Below are 19,424 nucleotides of genomic sequence, written 5' to 3'. Positions count from 1 at the left end.
ATCAAAGCATGGGCACACCGAAGATCAAGAGATGGTCGGAGGTCTTGCAACCTGTTGTTAATCCCGAGTAACTAGAGAGTTATTTGATATCTGTTGATCATATCTAAATGGCATTGACTTGGGGGAAAGCACGTGCTTTTGATTGACACCCGTTTATGTCTTGTCGTTGACTTTTCAGAATTCAAATAGCCTACATTTTTTTTTATTTGAGTAGCCTAACTATTTTTGGCGCGTGGACTGGACATGAGCTTTGATCGACGCGTTTTTTCGGACATTTGAAAGTATATTTATTATTTTTTAAACACCCTACTTGGTTGGCCGATTACCCTGACGCTCTCCAGCCATGGGTTGCCTTCAAAGTGTCGCCTGCAAGCCCCGAATCAAACGCGAGAACATCGTTGTTTATGACGTGTCTGCTACGATTGACCATTGTCCGACAGTGATCGAGGAGAATTCACCCATAGTGCTCCGCTACAAAACCCCGTACTTCAAGGCCTCCGCCCGGATAGTAATGCCGCCGATCCCTCGAAATGAGACTTGGGTTGTGGGTTGGATTCAAGCGTGCACTCAAATGGAATTTTACAACACTTATGGAGACCTCGGCATGTAAGCCTGGTGCATGTTTTATGCCTTCGATGCCCTTGCTCTTCACTAAATGAACTAAACATATGGAAATTAAGCCACTGATAAGCAATCATTTATCTGGGTCAGTGGCAAATAAGGATCTCAGAGATTATAAAAGTATTTAAAAATCTAGTTTAAAAGTTCTTACATATTGTGTCAAGTTATTTCAGTCTGTAATTATTGAAAAACAATTAGCCTAATTCGAATTAAATGACTCCAAAATAGCCATGAACTGTAAGGTACTAAAATACTTGAATGTTGAATACAGGTGAGTCATGAATCATGATTCATGAACCAGTATTTTTCTTAAAGTTACTCATTTTGACCGGAACAAAACATCCTTTTCATAAAAAGGACAAAACACTCGACATTTAAAAATGTATTTTTTGGTTTTCCTAAAACTTTCTTTAATCAAATTGATGCCACACTGACTTTGATTTACCAGAACAAAAGATAGGCCTATTCATTTATTTTAAATAAAAAATTTGAGAATAATAGAATAAACATGCCAAACTGCTTGTCAACATTTCTACAGTCACGAATTTAAGCCTTTTAGGATACTTTTTTCATTATTTTCCCACAATCTCTGGACAGTCAAACCACTTAGTTTTTAAGCTTCACTCAAAAAAAAAAAAAAAAAAAAATTCTAAATTAATTTAATTCAGAAATTGAAATCATGTTGATCACATTCAAATCATCTTTGTATAAATTGACTTTAAAAAAAAGTTGTCATTGACCCATCTATGAGTTCATTTTTCATTTATATTAGTCTGTTCAATTACGACTTTAAATAGTGTATGGCAAAGGATAACTTCAGTGCAGTGCAGCAGTGATTTATATTCAGAGAGTATGCATACATCAGCTCAGTGCCTAAGGGGAGGAGTGTTTGCACCTTCATCAGTCACTGCTCTTTCATTTATACTCCCACAAATGAGTTTCACAGCCTGTCACTGGATCAGACAGGGAGAGGCAGCAGATAAAAACAGAATAGCTGCTCTGAAACATCAGCGTGGTTGCACTAAACAGTTTAGTTTTGCAGGCGAATGCAATTATCCACACAGTGCAGCAGACGAGATAGAGACATTCTCACACCCACCCACAAGCCCTGTGACGTGTGATGTGGGCTCTTCTGATGCTGCCTGGGGGGGCCTGTCTGTGTGGAGGTGTGGACATGTGTGTGGGGGTGTGTATTACTGCCTGAGCGGGTGGTTGCGTGGGGTTTACTGTGACACAGATGGTGCTGTACCAAAGAAGAAATGCCAGCATGGGGTCATACCTAACAACACCCAGCCACATTAACGTCCTCTCACACTGAGTCATTTTACACAGGCAGCTGGGACCCTGATAATGAATGTCATCCTTAACCCCAATTATCATTTGTGCACTTGGACTCAGCATCTTCTTTCACTTACAGCATATATTCAACAGCACAACCATGTTTGTTCGCTTCACCTCTAAACGTTCATTTCCGCAGGTCAAGCTGGGAGCTGCCAGAGTTACGAGAAGGACTGGTAAAGGCCATCAGCGACTCAGACGGGGTGAGTTACCCGTGGTACGGAAACACAACGGAAACGGTGACCCTCTCCGGCCCCGCATCCAAACCCTCACGCTTCTCTGTCAGCATGAATGATAACTTCTACCCCAGCGTAACATGGGCCGTACCGGTGAGCGAGAGCAATGTGCCTTTGCTCACGCGGATCAAACGCGACCAGAGCTTCACCACTTGGCTGGTGGCTTTGAATATGGCCACACAGGAGAAGATCCTCCTGCAGACAGTGAAGTGGAGGATGAAAGTGGACATCGCCGTGGACTCCTCCAAGCCACTGGGATCTCGAGCAAGACTCACCGGCCGGGTGCACCAGGACCAGCCCAAGGTGTTGACTCACATGGAGCCGATCCCCCTTAAAGCTCTGGGTAAACCTAATGCTAATGACGCCCAAGTGCTAATGTGGAGGCCCAAGCGAGGACCACCATTAGTGGTGATCCCCTCCAAGTAGCAGGATGTGGGAAAACGTGAAAGTTTTCAATCAAAATTTGCCTTAAATCCACACTACTGCCTTTAAAGAGATGCTTGGTTCTTGAATGGCCATAGAGACACTTAAGGGGACAGTTCATTCCAAAAAAATCATAATTTACGCACTCTCAAATAATTTCAAACTTTTATGACTTTCGTTCCTTGTGCGAAGGAGACACAAAAAGATATTTTAAAGAATGTTTTTGTCCATCCAATGAAACAAAACTACATTGGACACCATTGACTTTCAATGTATAGAAGAAGAAGAAAAAACACAGCATTTTTCAAAAGTTCTTCTTTTGCGTTCCACTGAGGAAAAAGTCGAACAGGTTTGGAATAATGATATTGTAGTTTGGGTGAATTATCCCTTTAATTTGATATTGACATTTGCCTTAAAACCTCAAGACTCAAGGTGAATAAATCATTCTTCTGGTATACATAAAAGGATACTCCACCAAAAAAAATGACATTCTGTCATAATGTAATAACCATAATGTCATTCCAAACCTGTATGATTTTCTTTCTTCTGTGGAACATGAAAATATTTTGAGAATTTTTTTTTGTCCATACAATGGAAGTCAATGGTTTTACTCCCCAACGTTCTTCAAAATGTTTTTCTGACCGACATGAGGGTGAATGATGGCAGAATTTTCATGTTCGTTTTTGGGTGGAGTATTACAGACAATTCAACTATTTACAGATCATTTAACTCCAACCTTCTCTTTTAAAAGTTCTCTTTAAGTGTAAAACATCTGAGATACACAGGAGCCAGTCCTGCTCAGGCAGAGCAGCAAGCCTTACATGCTACTTGTATTGCAAAACAAGAGAAACGGTTGTCAATGAATGTATGACTTCAGAAGGTGTACAATAGAATTCAGTATTGCCTTTCAACTTAATTGGTTGCATTCAAAGTTCATTTGAAGGAAACAGAAAGCCCCAACTGTCAGATATATTTGCTATTCAGCATGCATAAATGAAGTAAGAAGAGATATAAGACTTTTTAGTTCCACAGAGCATAACCTGGACTGTGAATACTGCTGAAGTGGAAATGACAGGACTTCGCCTGCTTGAATTTCTAAGCTCTAAGCTGAAGAATGTCTGGAGCTGTCTACAATTTCACTTGTCAGCTCACCTTGTAGCGAGGGAATCGAGGGAGGGCAAGAGAAAGATTTGAACAGTGCTGAAAACACCCAACTCCCACCGCTACTCATTAGAGAGGTGCAAACTATCCGGAGTCCGGACATTCCTACTGAGATAACGAACACACATCCAGACAGGAAAGCACAAAAAAACCACCTTCTTCTTTGAAGCACCCTCTTCTTCCTCCTCAAGAGTATCCATGCAGCGCCTGCACAAATTACAGTGGAGTGACTGCTTGATTATCAAAAATGAGCATTAAAGCCATTGTATAAACTAAATTTATGATGCCATATGGGATGCACAGACTTCAAAAACAACATTGAGGTCACTGTAAAGTTTATTGTTTTTGTGGTTCAGTGTGTTTTGAAGGACTCGGGCAGATACAGCATCCTGACTGATCAAATAAACATGGATCTGAATGGCCAACTGTATGTAAGAACAGAAAAACCTTTTTGCCTTTTTCAAGCTGTGATTGCATGCATTGTTTTTACACCTTTTGAAACAAATGCCAAACCTCTTTCTTTTAAATTTTGTGCTGCCATGGTGAAAATGTATGTATTGTTAAAAAAAAAAAAAAAGAATATAATTAAACACCTGATTTATTATTACTCCTCACCAGATACCAATATAGCTTCACACATGGTGCAAAGTCGCTAAAAAAGCACTTCCTTGCATATATAATGGAGTAACTCAAGTATTCTTTGTTACAGAGCCCCTAAAGGGACATGGGATATGAGATGGGAAGGAAAATTGTCAATGCTTTTGCGGTCTCTCGCAAATGTTTTGCGTTCCCCTGAGAAACTTTTAATTCGCTCGCAAAATGTTTGCGTTCCCTCGAGAAACTTTGTATTCATTCACAAAATCTTTGCATTTGTTCGCAAAAGTTTTGCTAGTGAACGCAAAGATTCTCGGGGGAACGCAAAACATTTGCGAGCGAATGTTAAAGCATTGAATAATATTTTTTCCATCAACACGTCCCTTTAGGGGCTCCGTACTTGACAGAGGTAATACATAAATTAATCTGTAATCACCATATCCCGCAAACTGACCGGCTAGCCTCATTGTCATAAGTCTTGTTATTATCATTTCATTATAATAATATCAAAACGTTTCCATCGTATTCACAAAATGTATGCCATTCTCTCAATTTCTATGGCACAGAATCTAACCCAGCATCCCAGTCTATTAAAATAACATAAAATATATTTTTGTAGGACGTAAGCAGTTTGAATAATGACACAAAAATACAGTGATGCAACGACCCCATTAGTAGCCTAATATCCATTGGCGAGTTAATGCGAGATTCAAGTTTCATTTGTGGCGAATTAGCGATCCAAAAGCAGCCATTGCCCCTCAAAGATGGACAGATATTAATGATTGAGAAGAGCCAAACGAGTTCTGTGCTCAAGTCATGATCCAAAAAAAGGTCTCAGCTCATCCAGAATCAGTTGAAGATGGCACGTTATGAAGTGTTTTTATCCATCACCCATTAATGAGATTAGCGATGATGAATGTTTTCAAGCTAAACGAGTTTCACTGAAACCACAGGCCCAAAGCATTACACCCAGTGTGCTTCAGCTCAGCACTGCACAGCAGTGGCCCAGCTTGTTATCCAACCTTGAATCAATCCTTGTCCGCTCTCTACGCCTCCTCTCCTCTTCTCCGTCCTTCCACTCGTTTCATCCCTTTGTTCCACTCCACTTTCACATCATCCATCCATTTATCATGCTCTGCTTGGGTTGGTCGCCGGCTTGTTCTCATAACCATAGAGAAACGTCGCCATCATGACAAATACTGTGCCCAGGAAGAACACGCTGCACAGGAGAGAAAAACGAGTGCTTTTAAAAAAAAAAGTTGAATTCAGTTGAATTTAAAGCATTTATTGATCACATTTGTTTTTACCTAGTAGGCTCAAAGTCCTCAAGCCAGAAATATGAAATGAATGTGGAGAGGATTATTGAGAGTGATGTAGCGAACCCTTTTAGTATGTTGTCAGCATACTTGATGACAGCAGCTATTACGAGTCCTCCAAGAGCCTGTTTGAAATAAAAAAAATAATCAATTGATATCGTTCCAGGAGAAAAGCTTGTGTTGGCTTCCTGTTCGCTGTTAATGATGAAGCAGTTATCAACTCTGACTCACACGTAAACATTTGTACTTCACAAGTCTTGTACTGCAAAGTGTTCAGGCTCACCTGAAGAGCAACCACAATCCAGGTCAGCGTGTTGTAGCCCTGGAACATTCCGTGTTCTTGGACTCTGTCTCCATCGTATGCCAACATCCCGAAGATCCCAAAAACCAGGCCAAACATGCCTGCGCACAGAAGATACATGTGAGATACTATACCACAGCACTCAGATATGTACAGTCATACAAGGAAAGTACAGTAGCAGAATGGCTGTTCACCATTCATTTCTTTTGAGACAAATGAAGCGAGTAGGTTCATATAAAATTCCAGACACACATCTAGTAGGTTCATTCTCAAATTATAATTAAGATTGAATGAATTATTCAAATTCGTAAACATTAAATCAAACTACTGTAATCTACACTAGTTCAAAGGTTTAGTAAATGTATTTGCTAAAAAACTGTAAAATAGTAATATTACACGTTACATTTTTGGTGCTCAAGAAACATTTCTTATTATTATCAAGGTTAAAAACAGTTGTGCTCCTTGGAAACTACAATATTTGAATAAATAGAAATAGAAATATCATTTATTTGAAATAGAAACATTATACATTATAAACGTACTGACCACAAACTTTTGAACGATAGTGTATAAATCAATAAACGACTTCATTCTGAGAAAAGAAATGATGAAATTATAGGTTATCAAATTATCTTGGCACTCATTGAAGAACAGGGATGCTTTTTTGGCTTCGTTCATTATGATGAACAGAAGTTCACATTAGGAGGTGAATCACTACAGACGCTCAATTCACACATTGGCAGTTATAAATAAATCTTACACTGTGACTCCACATGGCAAGAATGAACACGCACATACATATTCGCCTTAAGCTCCTGAATGTGACCTCATACTGGGGTTTTTTTGTACAAGGATTCTGCTTGTTAAAAATAAATACAAATTTCAGTTGTTTGAAATTTGAGAACATCTTTAGGTAATACATATCATACAGAAGTCACCAGACTTCTAGTGTAAAAATAGGTTGTATGTGTCAGTGCTTCGTGTTATCAGTTAATTGTCACCTATCTAAGCCGTGTGAAGTGTTCATTTGATCTGAACACCAAGATGCTCAGATTGAGGAAAAGCATCATACATACTGATTATACTAAAACCACAATTTATTGCGTGACTTCATATGCAAATCCCTCTAGTAGTGGCCAGCAACTTAAGGCAGGTGTGTTCGCATTGGCACGCATAGGTGTAGTCGCCCATCCCAGTGATGCAATTTGATCTGCTTTTTTGTTGCTTTCTGCTCATAGAACAATACATTGTACTTAGTAGCTGTTGAAACACCACTGAATGTTAAATAGATTCCCGACCCCTGCTTTAGTATAATATAGAGTGGTGCAGGGATGATGTATTTTTGTAGGCCAAAACCCAGAAACAAGTTAGCATTTTAGCACTTCCGGTTCCATTGTCCTGAAGTCAATGGGTTTTTGGTAAAATCCTTGAAATAAGGTCTGTGGTGAAAACAAGCTCAAGATATGTTCACGTTTTATCCTACGATATAAAATACATCGGAAATACCCTCTTGTGATTTTTTTAAAGCTTTTACTTGAAAAAAGGTGGTTGCTAATAAGTGGCTAAATGGGGCTAAAGAGGTTGTCTGGGACATTAAACGTCATCAGCTGAACAGGTAAACTCATCTACTCACTAGTCCACTTTCAAAGCCTTGTTGTGTTTATAATCACACTCTTGCAAACTATTATAACTCGAGCTTTCAGGAAAAATGTTTTTAAACAAAGCCATTAGTGAAAAAAAAAAAAAAAGAGTTAGTGATGGTGACGTTTAAGTTGTGAGACCGTGGTGTATTTGGTTTATAGCCTGAGTTTAGCTTATTATTATTATCACGATGAACAAAGCATGTAAGAATCACAAGCTTTTGTTAGTCACAGATCTCATTTTCTGCAATGACCCATGTATGTTTTATTTCTTTAAAACGACTTACCAAGCTGGATGTTTCGGACCCAAACACTCTGCTTGGTCTCTTTAAGGATCTTCTCAAAGTAGACGCCAGCAAACCCACTGGAGAAACAGGCCACCAACACGGCCATCAGCCCCACAAACTGTGAGCCTGCAGTCGGCTGCTCTTTCTGAGGGTCTGACGTGGAGTCCGCTGGCCACTGTCCAAACAAGAAATCATGAATTACATTAATACATCAAAGATTGCAACACATTTTTTGGCAGTTAATCTCTAATCAAGGTATATTTACCTGTACAAGTGCAACCCCAGCCATAAGAATTAGCAGAGACAACCACTGGTACACCCCGAGCCTGCGGCCCAGCATAAACACAGAAAACAGGGCTGTGGTCAGGATCTTCAACTGGTATGTCACCTAGAAGTGCACAGGATACATAAAAAAAACATAACGATAGCCATAAAATAATGTATGCAACTAATAAATGCATATGGACTTACCTGGTAGGTAGCTGCATCAAGGTTGGACAGCGCTACGTAGAGCAGGTTATTCTGTAGCGTGTAGATTCCAGAAGGAATCGCCAGCTTCAGCGTCTCTATAGGTTTGTGTAGAATCTCCTGTCTCAGAATACTGCTCAGTGCTCGGCCGCTGTAACCTGTTCCACACAGATACAGTAGTTACACTCAGCAATAATTCTGAGCCATTCCTCCCCGATGTAGACTCAGACTCAGGCGGCATATACTGTATATAGGATTCCAATCCTCACATTATTTGATTTTCATTACCGTTCAAATATATGGGGGTCGTTTCATTGATTGTCGTCAACATTGATACCAATAAGAAATGTTTCTTGAGCAGCAAATCAGAATGATTTCTGAAGGATCATGTGACACTGAAGACTGGCGTAATGATGCTGAAAATTTTGATTTTCATATTAAATATATTAAAATACATATACGTTATTTTTAACTGTAAAATACCATTTCGCAATATTACTGTATATTTTGATTAAATAAATGCAGCCTCAGTGAGCATAAGATACTTTTTTAAAATTTATTGTGAAAATAGCTCCAGTCAGATTACCTGACAGCAACATACTGTAACATCTAGGAACAAGGGTGGACTTGTTTAAAAAATATTGTTTTAACATGTTTGAAAGGTACCAGGTTGATATTATGAGCACTTACGAAAAAGTTTTCCAGGTTAGTGGTTTCAAATCTTTGAAAAATATTTAGAATCTGAGGCACAATGTCAGTAAAGAAATTGATGAGTAGATTTGTACATTCTGCGTTGTAAATTCTGTCTGTAGTGGTCTACTTACTACTTTTGGATGAACAGAAAAAGAATAGCTACTTCATTCTTGAGGTGCTTTCAAGAAGATATACTGAAAACAATCTCAAGGAGGAAGGAGGCACAATGAAACTTACTGTGATCTTTGAAGACGAGCCCCACACAGGTGAGGATCTTGAGGAACTCTGCCACCACCACGGCAGAGGAGGCGAGGTAACGCGGCCCGTCGCCCTGTAAGGTGCGCGAGTAACGCATGGTCAGCACCAGGGACGTGGTCTGGAACACCAGGACCCCAAGAGAGAGGTACTTAAGCTTGGCCGATGCCATGATGACAGCCTCTCACGAGGAGACCAGGACAGACTGGGGTGACATGAGGCAGAAAAGGGCAAAGAGCAGACAGATGTTGAAATACAATGTTGTCCCAGCTGGGTCCGACAAGCAAGCTGCTCTGTAAACATTAATGGCCATAAACAACACTGATATCCAGAGCTATATAGTATCCACACAATATAGTGTCCTTGATCAAGAAATCAAACATTAACCCTACAGTTTACTAAAATAAATGTAGGATTGAAATGTTAAACAATTAAAGGGATGGATCAATCAAACATGAAAAGTGTGTCCCCATTTACTCACTCATGTTGTTGCAATCAGTCACCAAAGTGAATGGTGACTGAGGCTGTCATTCCACTCATCAACTTTTTTGTTTCCAGTGAAGAAATAAAGCCAACATGAGGTTGAGTAAATAATGCTTATCACACTTAGCAACAATTATCTTACAATTATTTATATCACTTCTGGGTGAACTAGGCCTATTCCTTTAACTGAAGGACACAAATAGTAAAATATTCAGAAACATTAGATACAGAAATATTAAATATATTAACTGTCATTATTTCAGAAATATTCAGAAAATTTGGATTTCCGAATTTACTAGTGAATAGATGAATAAATAAATATAAATGACAAAAACATGAAAAACAACAACAAAAACAACAACAACAAAATATCTAAGTTATATTTTATCGCAAGTCACAATGACATGGGCAGATGTTTAACATAAATCTATGATACCAATTAGTTTTTAAACGTAAATATTACATATATTTTCATAGTCTTACCTTTTCAGAAGACTATAGCAGTAATCCGGAAGAGTTGCAGTTTATGAGTAGGAGTTTGAAGGCAAACATAAACTTTAATCCCCGTCAAAGATCCATCCTTGCAGATTCTACTTAAGTTGAATGTACATACAGTGAGTAACGTTAAATACTTCAGCAGTGTCTTATTTTGACACTTAAACACTAAGAGCTACTGCTGCTAAGCTATTATTATTTGATAAAATCAACCGTTCCGGGTGTCCACTTCGCATGGTCATCTGCTATATGTTTTACTCATGGCTGATTCCCTCACCTATCAAGAATGAAAAGCAGACTGTCAAGTGAAGTGTAGAAAATCATGAATCTTAACAATCTTGCAGTACTTCCTAGTGTTTTGTTGTTTCGATCTTTTGATTATGAGTCGTTGTCGCCACCTGTCGGTTGGCGGACAGAATGATGTTCAATTTATTTCAAAATTGAACTGGACCCAGAGCCTGACTGGACCTAATTCGCCTTTGGCTAAGCCACACCCTAGAATGTAGATTGACCAATCACAGCGCAGCCAAGAACGAGCTTGCACAGAGGTCCGACACTTTTTCCACATCGCTCCATTGACTTTAACACAGGCGTCTCATATGTTTGGTCTCGGCAGGCTATTACCGTCGTAGTGTTATCAAAAATATGGTTAAACGTTGTGCCTGGGGCATTTGTAACACAGATACGCGTTTCCCAGAGAGGTTGGAGGGGGGTGTGCGTTTTTTTCCCTTCCTAAAACCGAAGTCAAATCCTGACAAGTGTCGTCTAGCACACTCTGCTAATAAATACAACGTTATTATACTCGCGTAGTCCGTTTGCTTTGTAATAACGATAATAGAAGTGAATAGAGACCTACCCAGCTTTGCATGAACAGTGTTGCTCCTTGATGTTGTTTGTCCCAGCCTCCGTCTCGATTAGTAGGATATGCGGTGGTTCTTTTTTTTTTTTTGAAAAACAGAGGCTTTTGGCTCTGTTTGGATGCCTTATTGTTCCGTGCGTTTCACCTGTATGTCGTGAATATAGCCTTCGAACGTATATTGCAGCTCATTTTGCCTACTTCTATCGGACACTTTATTTGCTGCTTTATAAAAGTTTGATAAAATTTCAGCAGGAAGAGCTGTCATGTTGATACCAGAGCCCAGATGAAGTTTGTTTGTCGGACGTAGCAACAGTAACCAAGGGGGGCGGGGCTTAGCCAAATGCGAATTGGGATGGATAGATAGATAGATAGATGGATAGATAGATAGATTAGTCTAGTTTAGTTCACCACTTTATTAATCCCACTAGGGGCAATTACAAAGGGCTTAAACACACACACACACACACACACACACTTAACAGACTTAAAGGAATAGTTCACTTAAAAATGAAAATTCTGTCATAATTTACTCACCCTCAAGTTGTTTCAAATCTGTATGAATTTCTTTCTTCTGCTGAACACAAAAGAAGATATTTTGAAGAATGTCGGTAACAAAACAGTTGATGGACCCCACTGACTTCCATAGTATTTGTTTTCCTACTATGGAAGTCAATGGAGTTCAACTGTCTGATCACTTAGGCCTATAATTTTCCACAACTCATATTGTCGGGTATTTTATGTCAACTGAAGTTTCTTGAAGGCAACTGATGTCTAATGAAGGGCTTGGGCCCGAAACGTTACACGTGGTGAGCAATTATTAAACTCACTTAGGAGCACTTTCTGGTGTGCGGACTCATTGTTTATTTTTTGCAACTACCTGTCTGCCCAGCACCCAGCTTTATTGTTTTGGATGTGCGTGCTGTACCTTTTGAACTGAAGTTTCTTGGAAATATATTTTGCAGTGTTTTGTCTGCAGAACAACACACTGCTGTGAATAAGGTCTATTGCACCACGTAATGAACTCATGGAGTGCTTGACTATCATCATACTCCGAACTTGAGAGATAGAAGAACTGTGTCATCTGCATATTTAACAACTTGACAATTATCTTGAGAACTTCAGCAGTCATTTAAAGTATGATGATAGTCGATGACAGTACACAACCTTGAGAAGATATATGTATAAAGTGTGTCAGATAAAACTCCATTTATCCTGACCCTTTGCTGCCTGCCTGTTAAAACCCAGACAGCAACATAGTGTCTGCCCAGATCCGGGTCACATCTGGTACATGTGGATTCCACGCGTACCAGATGTGGGCCCACACTTTTGTTGTTGTCTGGGAAAGTCCAAAATACGTGAGAATAGCCCATGACTAAAATTAATATCATTTACAAGTTTATTTGCTAAAATAATGGGATGCAGTGTATTGAACGCTGAGGAAAAATCCTACAAACAACAACCATGCAAAAGTGCCCCCAATGTTCAAGAACATTTTTGTCACTGTCATTAAGCTGTAACTTAACCTCCCTTTTTATAGATACACACACACACACAGACAGACAGCCATATTAGATAGATAGATAGATAGATAGATAGACAGACAGACAGACAGACAGACAGACAGACAGACAGACAGACAGACAGACAGACAGACAGACAGACAGACAGACAGACAGACAGACAGATAGATAGATAGATAGATAGATAGATAGATAGATAGATAGATAGATAGATAGATAGATAGATAGATAGATAGATAGATAGATAGATAGATAGATAGATAGATAGATAGATAGATAGATAGATAGATAGATTCGACAGGCACTAAGAGGACTGGAGGTTTTTCAACGGTTGAGAGTGAATGTTGATCAAAGGATGGGATGTTTAATTACATTTGTTAGTGTGTACCAGCGGCAGAAAGGAACTCAGTCATTTAACTAGATCAATTTGTAAAGGTTTTCCTTTATTAGTTTCATCTCTATTTTAATAATCAATTGTCTTGAATTATTTCCATTACACAGGCTTTTGTTCTTTAAAGCACAAATTTGAATCTACAAAACACTAAGATGAAACATTTACTTCATTCTAGCATACTGTATGCATATATTTGGTGGACAGGAAAAGAAAGTACAATAGGCATAAAAAAAAAAAAAAATTATATACAGCACATATAAAAATAGCTTTGCATAACATTCGGGTGAAAATACGATGCTCCAAAAGCTTTGCTTTGATCTTTATTTGGTGGACTAACACCCTTTAAATTCCTCCGGTTTCAGTACACTAAAGATCATACTGTTGAAGGGCCCTTAAGTGCTACAGGATATCAACTGTTTCCAAAAGGAATATGCCATATGGAGCCTATAGTACATACGTGTTTTTATTTGCATAAGCAGACTCTCTTAATATTGACCTTGAGCACACACAATATAACTGACCCACCCATCTGAACAAATACAGCATACCGGAAGTTTATAAGACCTTAGTATTTTATTACCACTCTGGCTAATGTATGCATGCATTTCTAAATACTATTATGAGTGTTTATTTGGCATTTAAGAGACCCAGGGGCTTTATTGTGCAAAACACACAAAAAAGAATGTGATTGTACTAATCAATTTTATAAAGCTTTGCTCAAAACACACAACAGAAAAGTGAAACAGTACATTTAGATTGTATAAAGTATGATTTCTAAATTGCCAAGTGATTTAAACGGTTGCACGGACAGGCTGATTGTAATTAAGAAAGAAAATACATGACATGTATTTAAAACTCTTGTACATAAAAGGTAGAACTTCAAAACCAGTTAAACTGCTTACAATATTAATATACAGTAACAAAAAAGCAGAACAAAACAAATAAAATAGTAACAATGGTTACAAATATGTTGTAAAAGGCACTGATAATATTATTTGTCTAAATGTTTCCTTTTCCGAAAGGCTCAAGCGGCTTGACGATGGCTGCTGGAATTCTTCTTCAAACCTCTGTCATGTTTGTGTGGCCACTGAATACTGCATACAATTTCAAAAGAAACAAAGTGGAACCCATTCATATTTACACACCTCCTTTTACCTCTTGTAATAATTGGCAAGGCAGAGGATAAACCGTAACAGACAGCATAGAAATAGATCTTTAAAAAAAAGTGACATTTAACTATTTACACCACAGTTTAGCTCTGAACCACACATGAACGAATGAGATGTATGTGGGCATGAGTTTGGAGCACATAAATGCTACCAATCACACAAAAAATAGACAAGTACCACCAGTTCATTTAAGAAACATTTCATCACAACAAAAAAGAAAATGCAGGTTGATCTAAACAAAAACTTAGAAGACATGGAAGCTGACCCATTACATAAAAATATTATTTAAATTATCAGTTAAAAGGATAGTTTACTCAAAACCATATACTCGTTCATTATTCATTATTTACTCGCCCTGATGTCATTCCAAACCTGTACCACAAAAGAAAATATTTTTAAGAATGTTTCAACTAATTTTCTCTTTATACAATGGGGTTCAAAACAACCTTAAAGCACTTTGACTTTAATTGTTAGTTTAATTATATATATATCTATATATATCTCATTGTGTATTCTACAGAACAAGGTCAAAGGTTTGTGAGTATATGATACATTTTCACTTTTGGGTAAACTATCCCTTTAAGGTTGGTACCAACTAAGCATATCTGACTTTATCATCAACAAAAATGATCAAAAAAAGATAGCAGATTAAATGAGAAAATTTCCTTCAAAACATAAAAGGTTTGACTAAAATGTGAAATAAACATCTCAAAACTCTGGACAATAACGGACTCCTTAGCTTGGCAGTGTAATTGTCCATTGGTAAAAGTGCCTCAGGTCGTAGATGGCCGTGAACAGAAGTCCCGTGTTGTTAAAGCTGTTTCTCTATTTAGTTCGGGGCTCCTGTGAGATAAAATATTTAGGCTAGTAGGAATTTACGATACGCAAACTTCAGTCAACATGCAGAGCGTAACAAAGACATGGAGGGTGGAGAGAAGGACAGTTGGCCACTCCCTTGTAAGCTGAAGAGAGAGAATCAAAATGGCCGTGCAATTAAACTCTCAAAGGTCCGAGTTCCTACGCGTACACACTGCTGCGCTGGGACTGCTGGGACTGCGTCGGCTGCGCAGCCTGAGACTGGGGCTGCAGCTGGGCTTGTTCGGGAATGTGTGTGTGGCAGGAAGGAGGCAGTGTGCGGGGGTTTCCTAAAGGGGTGGGGCTTGTGGTGACATCGGACCAGTCTGAGTTGGAGTGGGGGGACGAGGAGGACCAGGGGTCAGGCGATTCGGGCGAGGGGGTGAGGTAGGGGTGTTCGCTGGGATTGTGTGCGGGATGACCGGGGGTGGTTCCCTCAGAGCCGGCAGTGGCGTAGCTGTGCTGGGAAGGTGGCGTGGGATATTTATCCACGGGGCTCTGGCGGGGCTGATAGGATGCCACCTGCCTTGCCTGGCTCTCTGGCAGCCCGTGAGGAAGCGCGTGGTTGTGACCATGGGGGTGCGAAAGGGTGTGCGGCAGGCCGTGCTGCATTCCCACATCAGGAATGGGGAACATCATACCCTGGTTGCAGTGTAGGTGTTGACCTTGTGTCTGATTTTGCCCCTGCGCCTGTATCTGCCCCTGCTGCGCCTGCTTGAGCAGGCTCTGCCCGCTGCCTGTCGCCATCATCTGGAAGGTGACGATGGGCGGCAGCTGTTCACGGCTCATGGTGACATTCATCGGGGTGAGCATGCCCGGGCTGTGGTGCTGCTGCATGCTGGTGTGGCCTGCACTCATCTGGTGGGCTGACATGAGGCCAAACATGTGGCTATTGTAGCTGTGTTTGGCCAGACCTGCCCAGCTTTGCTGCTGGCCCAACATGTGACTTACAGGGGGCAACATGGGCCTCGTTGACGGGCTGCTGAGCAGAGGGGGAGAATTCGCTTTGCTAGAGGCGGCCACACCCTCTCCGGCGTACGAATGTGGAGACTCCAGGGAATCCACAGGTGACATGGTGACTGAGCTCTCTGAGAGACCACTGGCTGCTTTGGTGACATTTCCTCCGGCTCCAGGCACAGCCACCACACTCGGCCCCTCTCCTCCGGTCGGCTTCTTTCGCCTCTTGGCCTTCATTTCTTTCAGATCTTTGGCTGTCCCAGCTGAGACAGCACTTGCTTTTCCTCCGGCTCGGCGATTCTTTTTGCCCTGCGGTCCTGGACGCATGCCCATGATGAATCCTGTGCCATTTGTTCCACAGACCATCGAGGAGTGTCCGCCGTTGCCCACGTGATTAGGCCCGGAGTGAGGGCTGTGCACCAAGTTGTACTGGTCCAGCAGACGCACTATGTCATGATGCATTCGTTCTTGCGCAGTATCACGAGGCAGGCGGTCAAGATGGTCGGTGATATCACGATTTGAATAATGATCTAGAAGAACTTGAGCCGCTTCAAAGCTGCCCTCTCTGGCAGCCAGGAACAAGGGGGTCTCCTCCTACATCACAGAACAAACAAAACTGAAGTGTTTGGCTGACACCCAAAACATTTGTGTGTTTAAAAAGTGATTAAATATGCACATAAACATAATAGACATGGAAGACTACCTTGTTGTCCTGCATGTCTCGATTGGCTCCATTCTTCAGTAGCGCCAGAGTGGCTTCTACATTATTGACAGCGGCAGCCCAGTGCAAAGCCGACTTGCCTGTGGATGAGATGAGCATGGCAGATTTAAAATAGGGCATTTTATTTCCAGAATTTATTTCCTGTTCATTTATCAACAAAGTTCTTTACTCTGATCTTACCATGGTCATCCACTGCATTGACGTCTGCATGGCAGTGCACAAGTTCCTCCACCATACCCTCCACTGCCAGTCTGGCTGCCAGGATGAGTGGTGTGGTGCCATCATTCATACGAGCATCAAGATCCGTGGCACGGTTCCGGATGAGAATCTAGAGTAAGATATAACAGTAATGATTGGTATGTGCACACAAAAATTCTGAAAACTTTTTTTTTTTCACAAACCCTGAATATAAACTTACCATCTACAAACTACACTAGCTGTGCAAATATATTATTTCATAAACAAGGTAATTCAGGAAACAACTACTGTAGGAGTTACAATCAAAGTAGTTATCAGAATAAACAAAAACATGCCGATTAAACAAACCGCTTCATCACAATATTCTTAAAAAATTGGTGGGTAACAACATTTTAATTGAAAAGTGAAAAAAGAAAGTTAATCACTATTATTGATTCATTTCCTTTATTTTTCCAGGCATGGAAATCACTATTTAAAAAAATTCACTGATATTTCCAGGTTTTCCATGACTGTGGAAACTCTTTAATTCATTATGAAATTAGGCTTAACAGGTCATGTGTGTAGAAGCACATCCCCTTACCTGGAAGACTCCTTGGGCATCTGCTGCCACGGCTGCATGTAGAGGGGTGCGGCCCATGTTATCATGAGCATTGGCATCAGCGCCAGCATCCAACAGTCTCTTGGCAGCATCTGCTCGGGCATATCGTGCAGCGAGGTGAAGTGCTGTCTCTCCGGTGCGATCTGTCTGGGCATTGAGTGACGCACCCTGGCCAATCAAGTCGGTAATGACATTTGTGCCAGGCTCGTCAGCGCCACTTTCCTCTTCTTCCTCTCCCAGCATGCTGCCACAATCGGGGCTGCTGCCATTTCGTAGAGATGCCAGCATGAGAGGAGTGAAACCATCTATAAGCGTGAAAGACAATAGAGAGTTAGTAAAACTTTTAAAAGGAAAACAAAAGGGCGAAAACCTTCTTTCCTCATCTACCCAGATTGGGAGCAAGTAGGAATCTCAGTCTATTAACCTGGTCCTTTAACATTGACATCCAGGCTGTCCATATCTATGTCCGCCTGAGGGGGAGTGAGTGTGATGTCAGCGGCTTTGTGATGCTGCAGGGTCCATTCTCTCCTGTCCACTCCTCCATCCACTCCGACAGGAAGCAACGGCTTATCCTCCATCTGTGGGGTTCGGGAGATGCATTTAGATGGATCATAAATAAAGAGATCTGTTACTGTGATTTTCAGGGTTGTGGAGACACCGTTTCTTACCCTTGGTTTTTTAGATAGATGATCCTCCTCTGACCAATGATGGGTAGAACTGCCATCCATCAACCCTCCATCCTGTGGCTTCTGCATGCTCCTGAGAGAAAGTGGAGGATAGAGGAAAAAGGAATGATTAGAGATGCCACCTGAAATTAACAGATTTACAGAAGCATGTAAAAAAGCTTCAGACTGTTGCTGCCTTCAAGGCACCATGCGCTATTTTTTTTTTGCATTAGCACTAAAAAACATCCTCGCTGCATCCGGAATTCACTATTCCGTACTATATAGTATGTAAAAAACAGTATGCTAACAGAGTAGTAGGCGACAAGTCCCTGGATGACCTACTACTTCCGGCGAGATTCTGGAGTGCGCATTCGATGGACACTTTAGTATCCCATGAGGCCACGGGAGGGAATTTATGAATGGAGGTGAAGCGACGCAACTGACGCTGGTAGGTCACGTGACAGTAGCAACAAGGCGAATGTAGTACATCCGAATTTCATTCATATTACCCATATTCATACTATATAGAACGTACTTTTTTAACGGTCGGGAAGTAAGTTCAAATTCAAATGTAGTACCTACTCGGACAGTATGCGATTTTCGTATGCATCGCCTGTCTAGTAAATGAAATGAAAGAGAAAGATATGAAAATGCCGAACGTGTCCATTTAATTGAAAACAATATCATTTAAACGTGCACACTGTCACATTGTAAATACGACTAATGTGTATAACATGGTTAAGACTGGGTCAGAATGATCATATTAACGAGATTAATGCACAAGAAAGTAGTTAAGTGGGAAACCTAGGATTTTGTTCGGTTTTCCACTGATAAATAAACAAAATACATTTCCTATAATTCTCTGTGGCGGTACAAGAACAATAAAATCCCTAAAGCTTAAAGGGGTCATATAATGGTACATGCACTTTTTCAAGTTGATTGTACTGAAATGTGTGTTGGCAGTGCCTGTACACAACCATCATAAAATGATAAAAATCCATCCAGTGTTTTTGTTTTAATCTCCTTATATGTTTTCCCCTGCCTCAAATTGAGCCGTTCGATTTTGTGACGTCACACGCTCGGAAGCCCCTCCCACGATTGTTGATTGACAGCATCGTTTCAACACAGACCCGCCCTCGCTCGTGAGCGAGCTGTCAATCATAGTCCGCGCGTACCG

At 40.5% G+C, this 19,424-nt stretch overlaps 3 protein-coding genes across 3 annotated transcripts in view; 1 reads left to right on the top strand and 2 right to left on the bottom strand.

Moving 5' to 3' along the window:
- Nucleotides 1-316: 316 nt before the first annotated feature.
- Nucleotides 317-2,756, top strand: fam78bb (family with sequence similarity 78 member Bb). Its single transcript, XM_056252339.1, has 2 exons — nt 317-606; nt 2,099-2,756. Exons 1-2 carry the CDS (start codon nt 344-346, stop codon nt 2,619-2,621), a joined length of 786 nt encoding a protein of 261 aa, XP_056108314.1. The 5' UTR covers nt 317-343; the 3' UTR covers nt 2,622-2,756.
- A 2,083-nt stretch (nt 2,757-4,839) lies between these two features.
- Nucleotides 4,840-10,582, bottom strand: slc35a3a (solute carrier family 35 member A3a). The gene is made up of 8 exons (XM_056252337.1): nt 10,300-10,582; nt 9,316-9,538; nt 8,389-8,543; nt 8,183-8,305; nt 7,918-8,092; nt 5,973-6,091; nt 5,681-5,814; nt 4,840-5,592 (listed from the first exon to the last, which is right to left on the bottom strand). The coding sequence occupies exons 2-8, from the start codon at nt 9,503-9,505 to the stop codon at nt 5,502-5,504; spliced, it is 987 nt and encodes a 328-aa protein (XP_056108312.1). The 5' UTR covers nt 9,506-9,538; nt 10,300-10,582; the 3' UTR covers nt 4,840-5,501.
- A 2,530-nt stretch (nt 10,583-13,112) lies between these two features.
- The window catches only part of notch2 (notch receptor 2), a 71,392-nt gene continuing 65,080 nt past the window's right edge, over nt 13,113-19,424 (bottom strand). The window contains exons 29-34 of the mRNA XM_056252334.1: nt 18,251-18,341; nt 18,007-18,160; nt 17,565-17,887; nt 16,967-17,114; nt 16,769-16,866; nt 13,113-16,659 (exon numbers count right to left, since the gene is read on the bottom strand). Of these exons, the coding sequence (XP_056108309.1) occupies nt 15,271-16,659; nt 16,769-16,866; nt 16,967-17,114; nt 17,565-17,887; nt 18,007-18,160; nt 18,251-18,341 (2,203 nt within the window). The 3' untranslated portion in view covers nt 13,113-15,270. The remainder of the gene's footprint in view (nt 16,660-16,768; nt 16,867-16,966; nt 17,115-17,564; nt 17,888-18,006; nt 18,161-18,250; nt 18,342-19,424) is intronic.

The sequence above is a fragment of the Rhinichthys klamathensis genome, unplaced genomic scaffold (assembly GCF_029890125.1).
Source record: "Rhinichthys klamathensis goyatoka isolate OS25496 unplaced genomic scaffold, OSU_Roscu_1.1 h1tg000094l_1, whole genome shotgun sequence".
Classification (NCBI taxonomy): Eukaryota; Metazoa; Chordata; class Actinopteri; order Cypriniformes; family Leuciscidae; genus Rhinichthys; species Rhinichthys klamathensis.
Note: the sequence above shows the minus strand (reverse complement) of the source record. Positions and strands in the feature narration are given on the sequence as shown.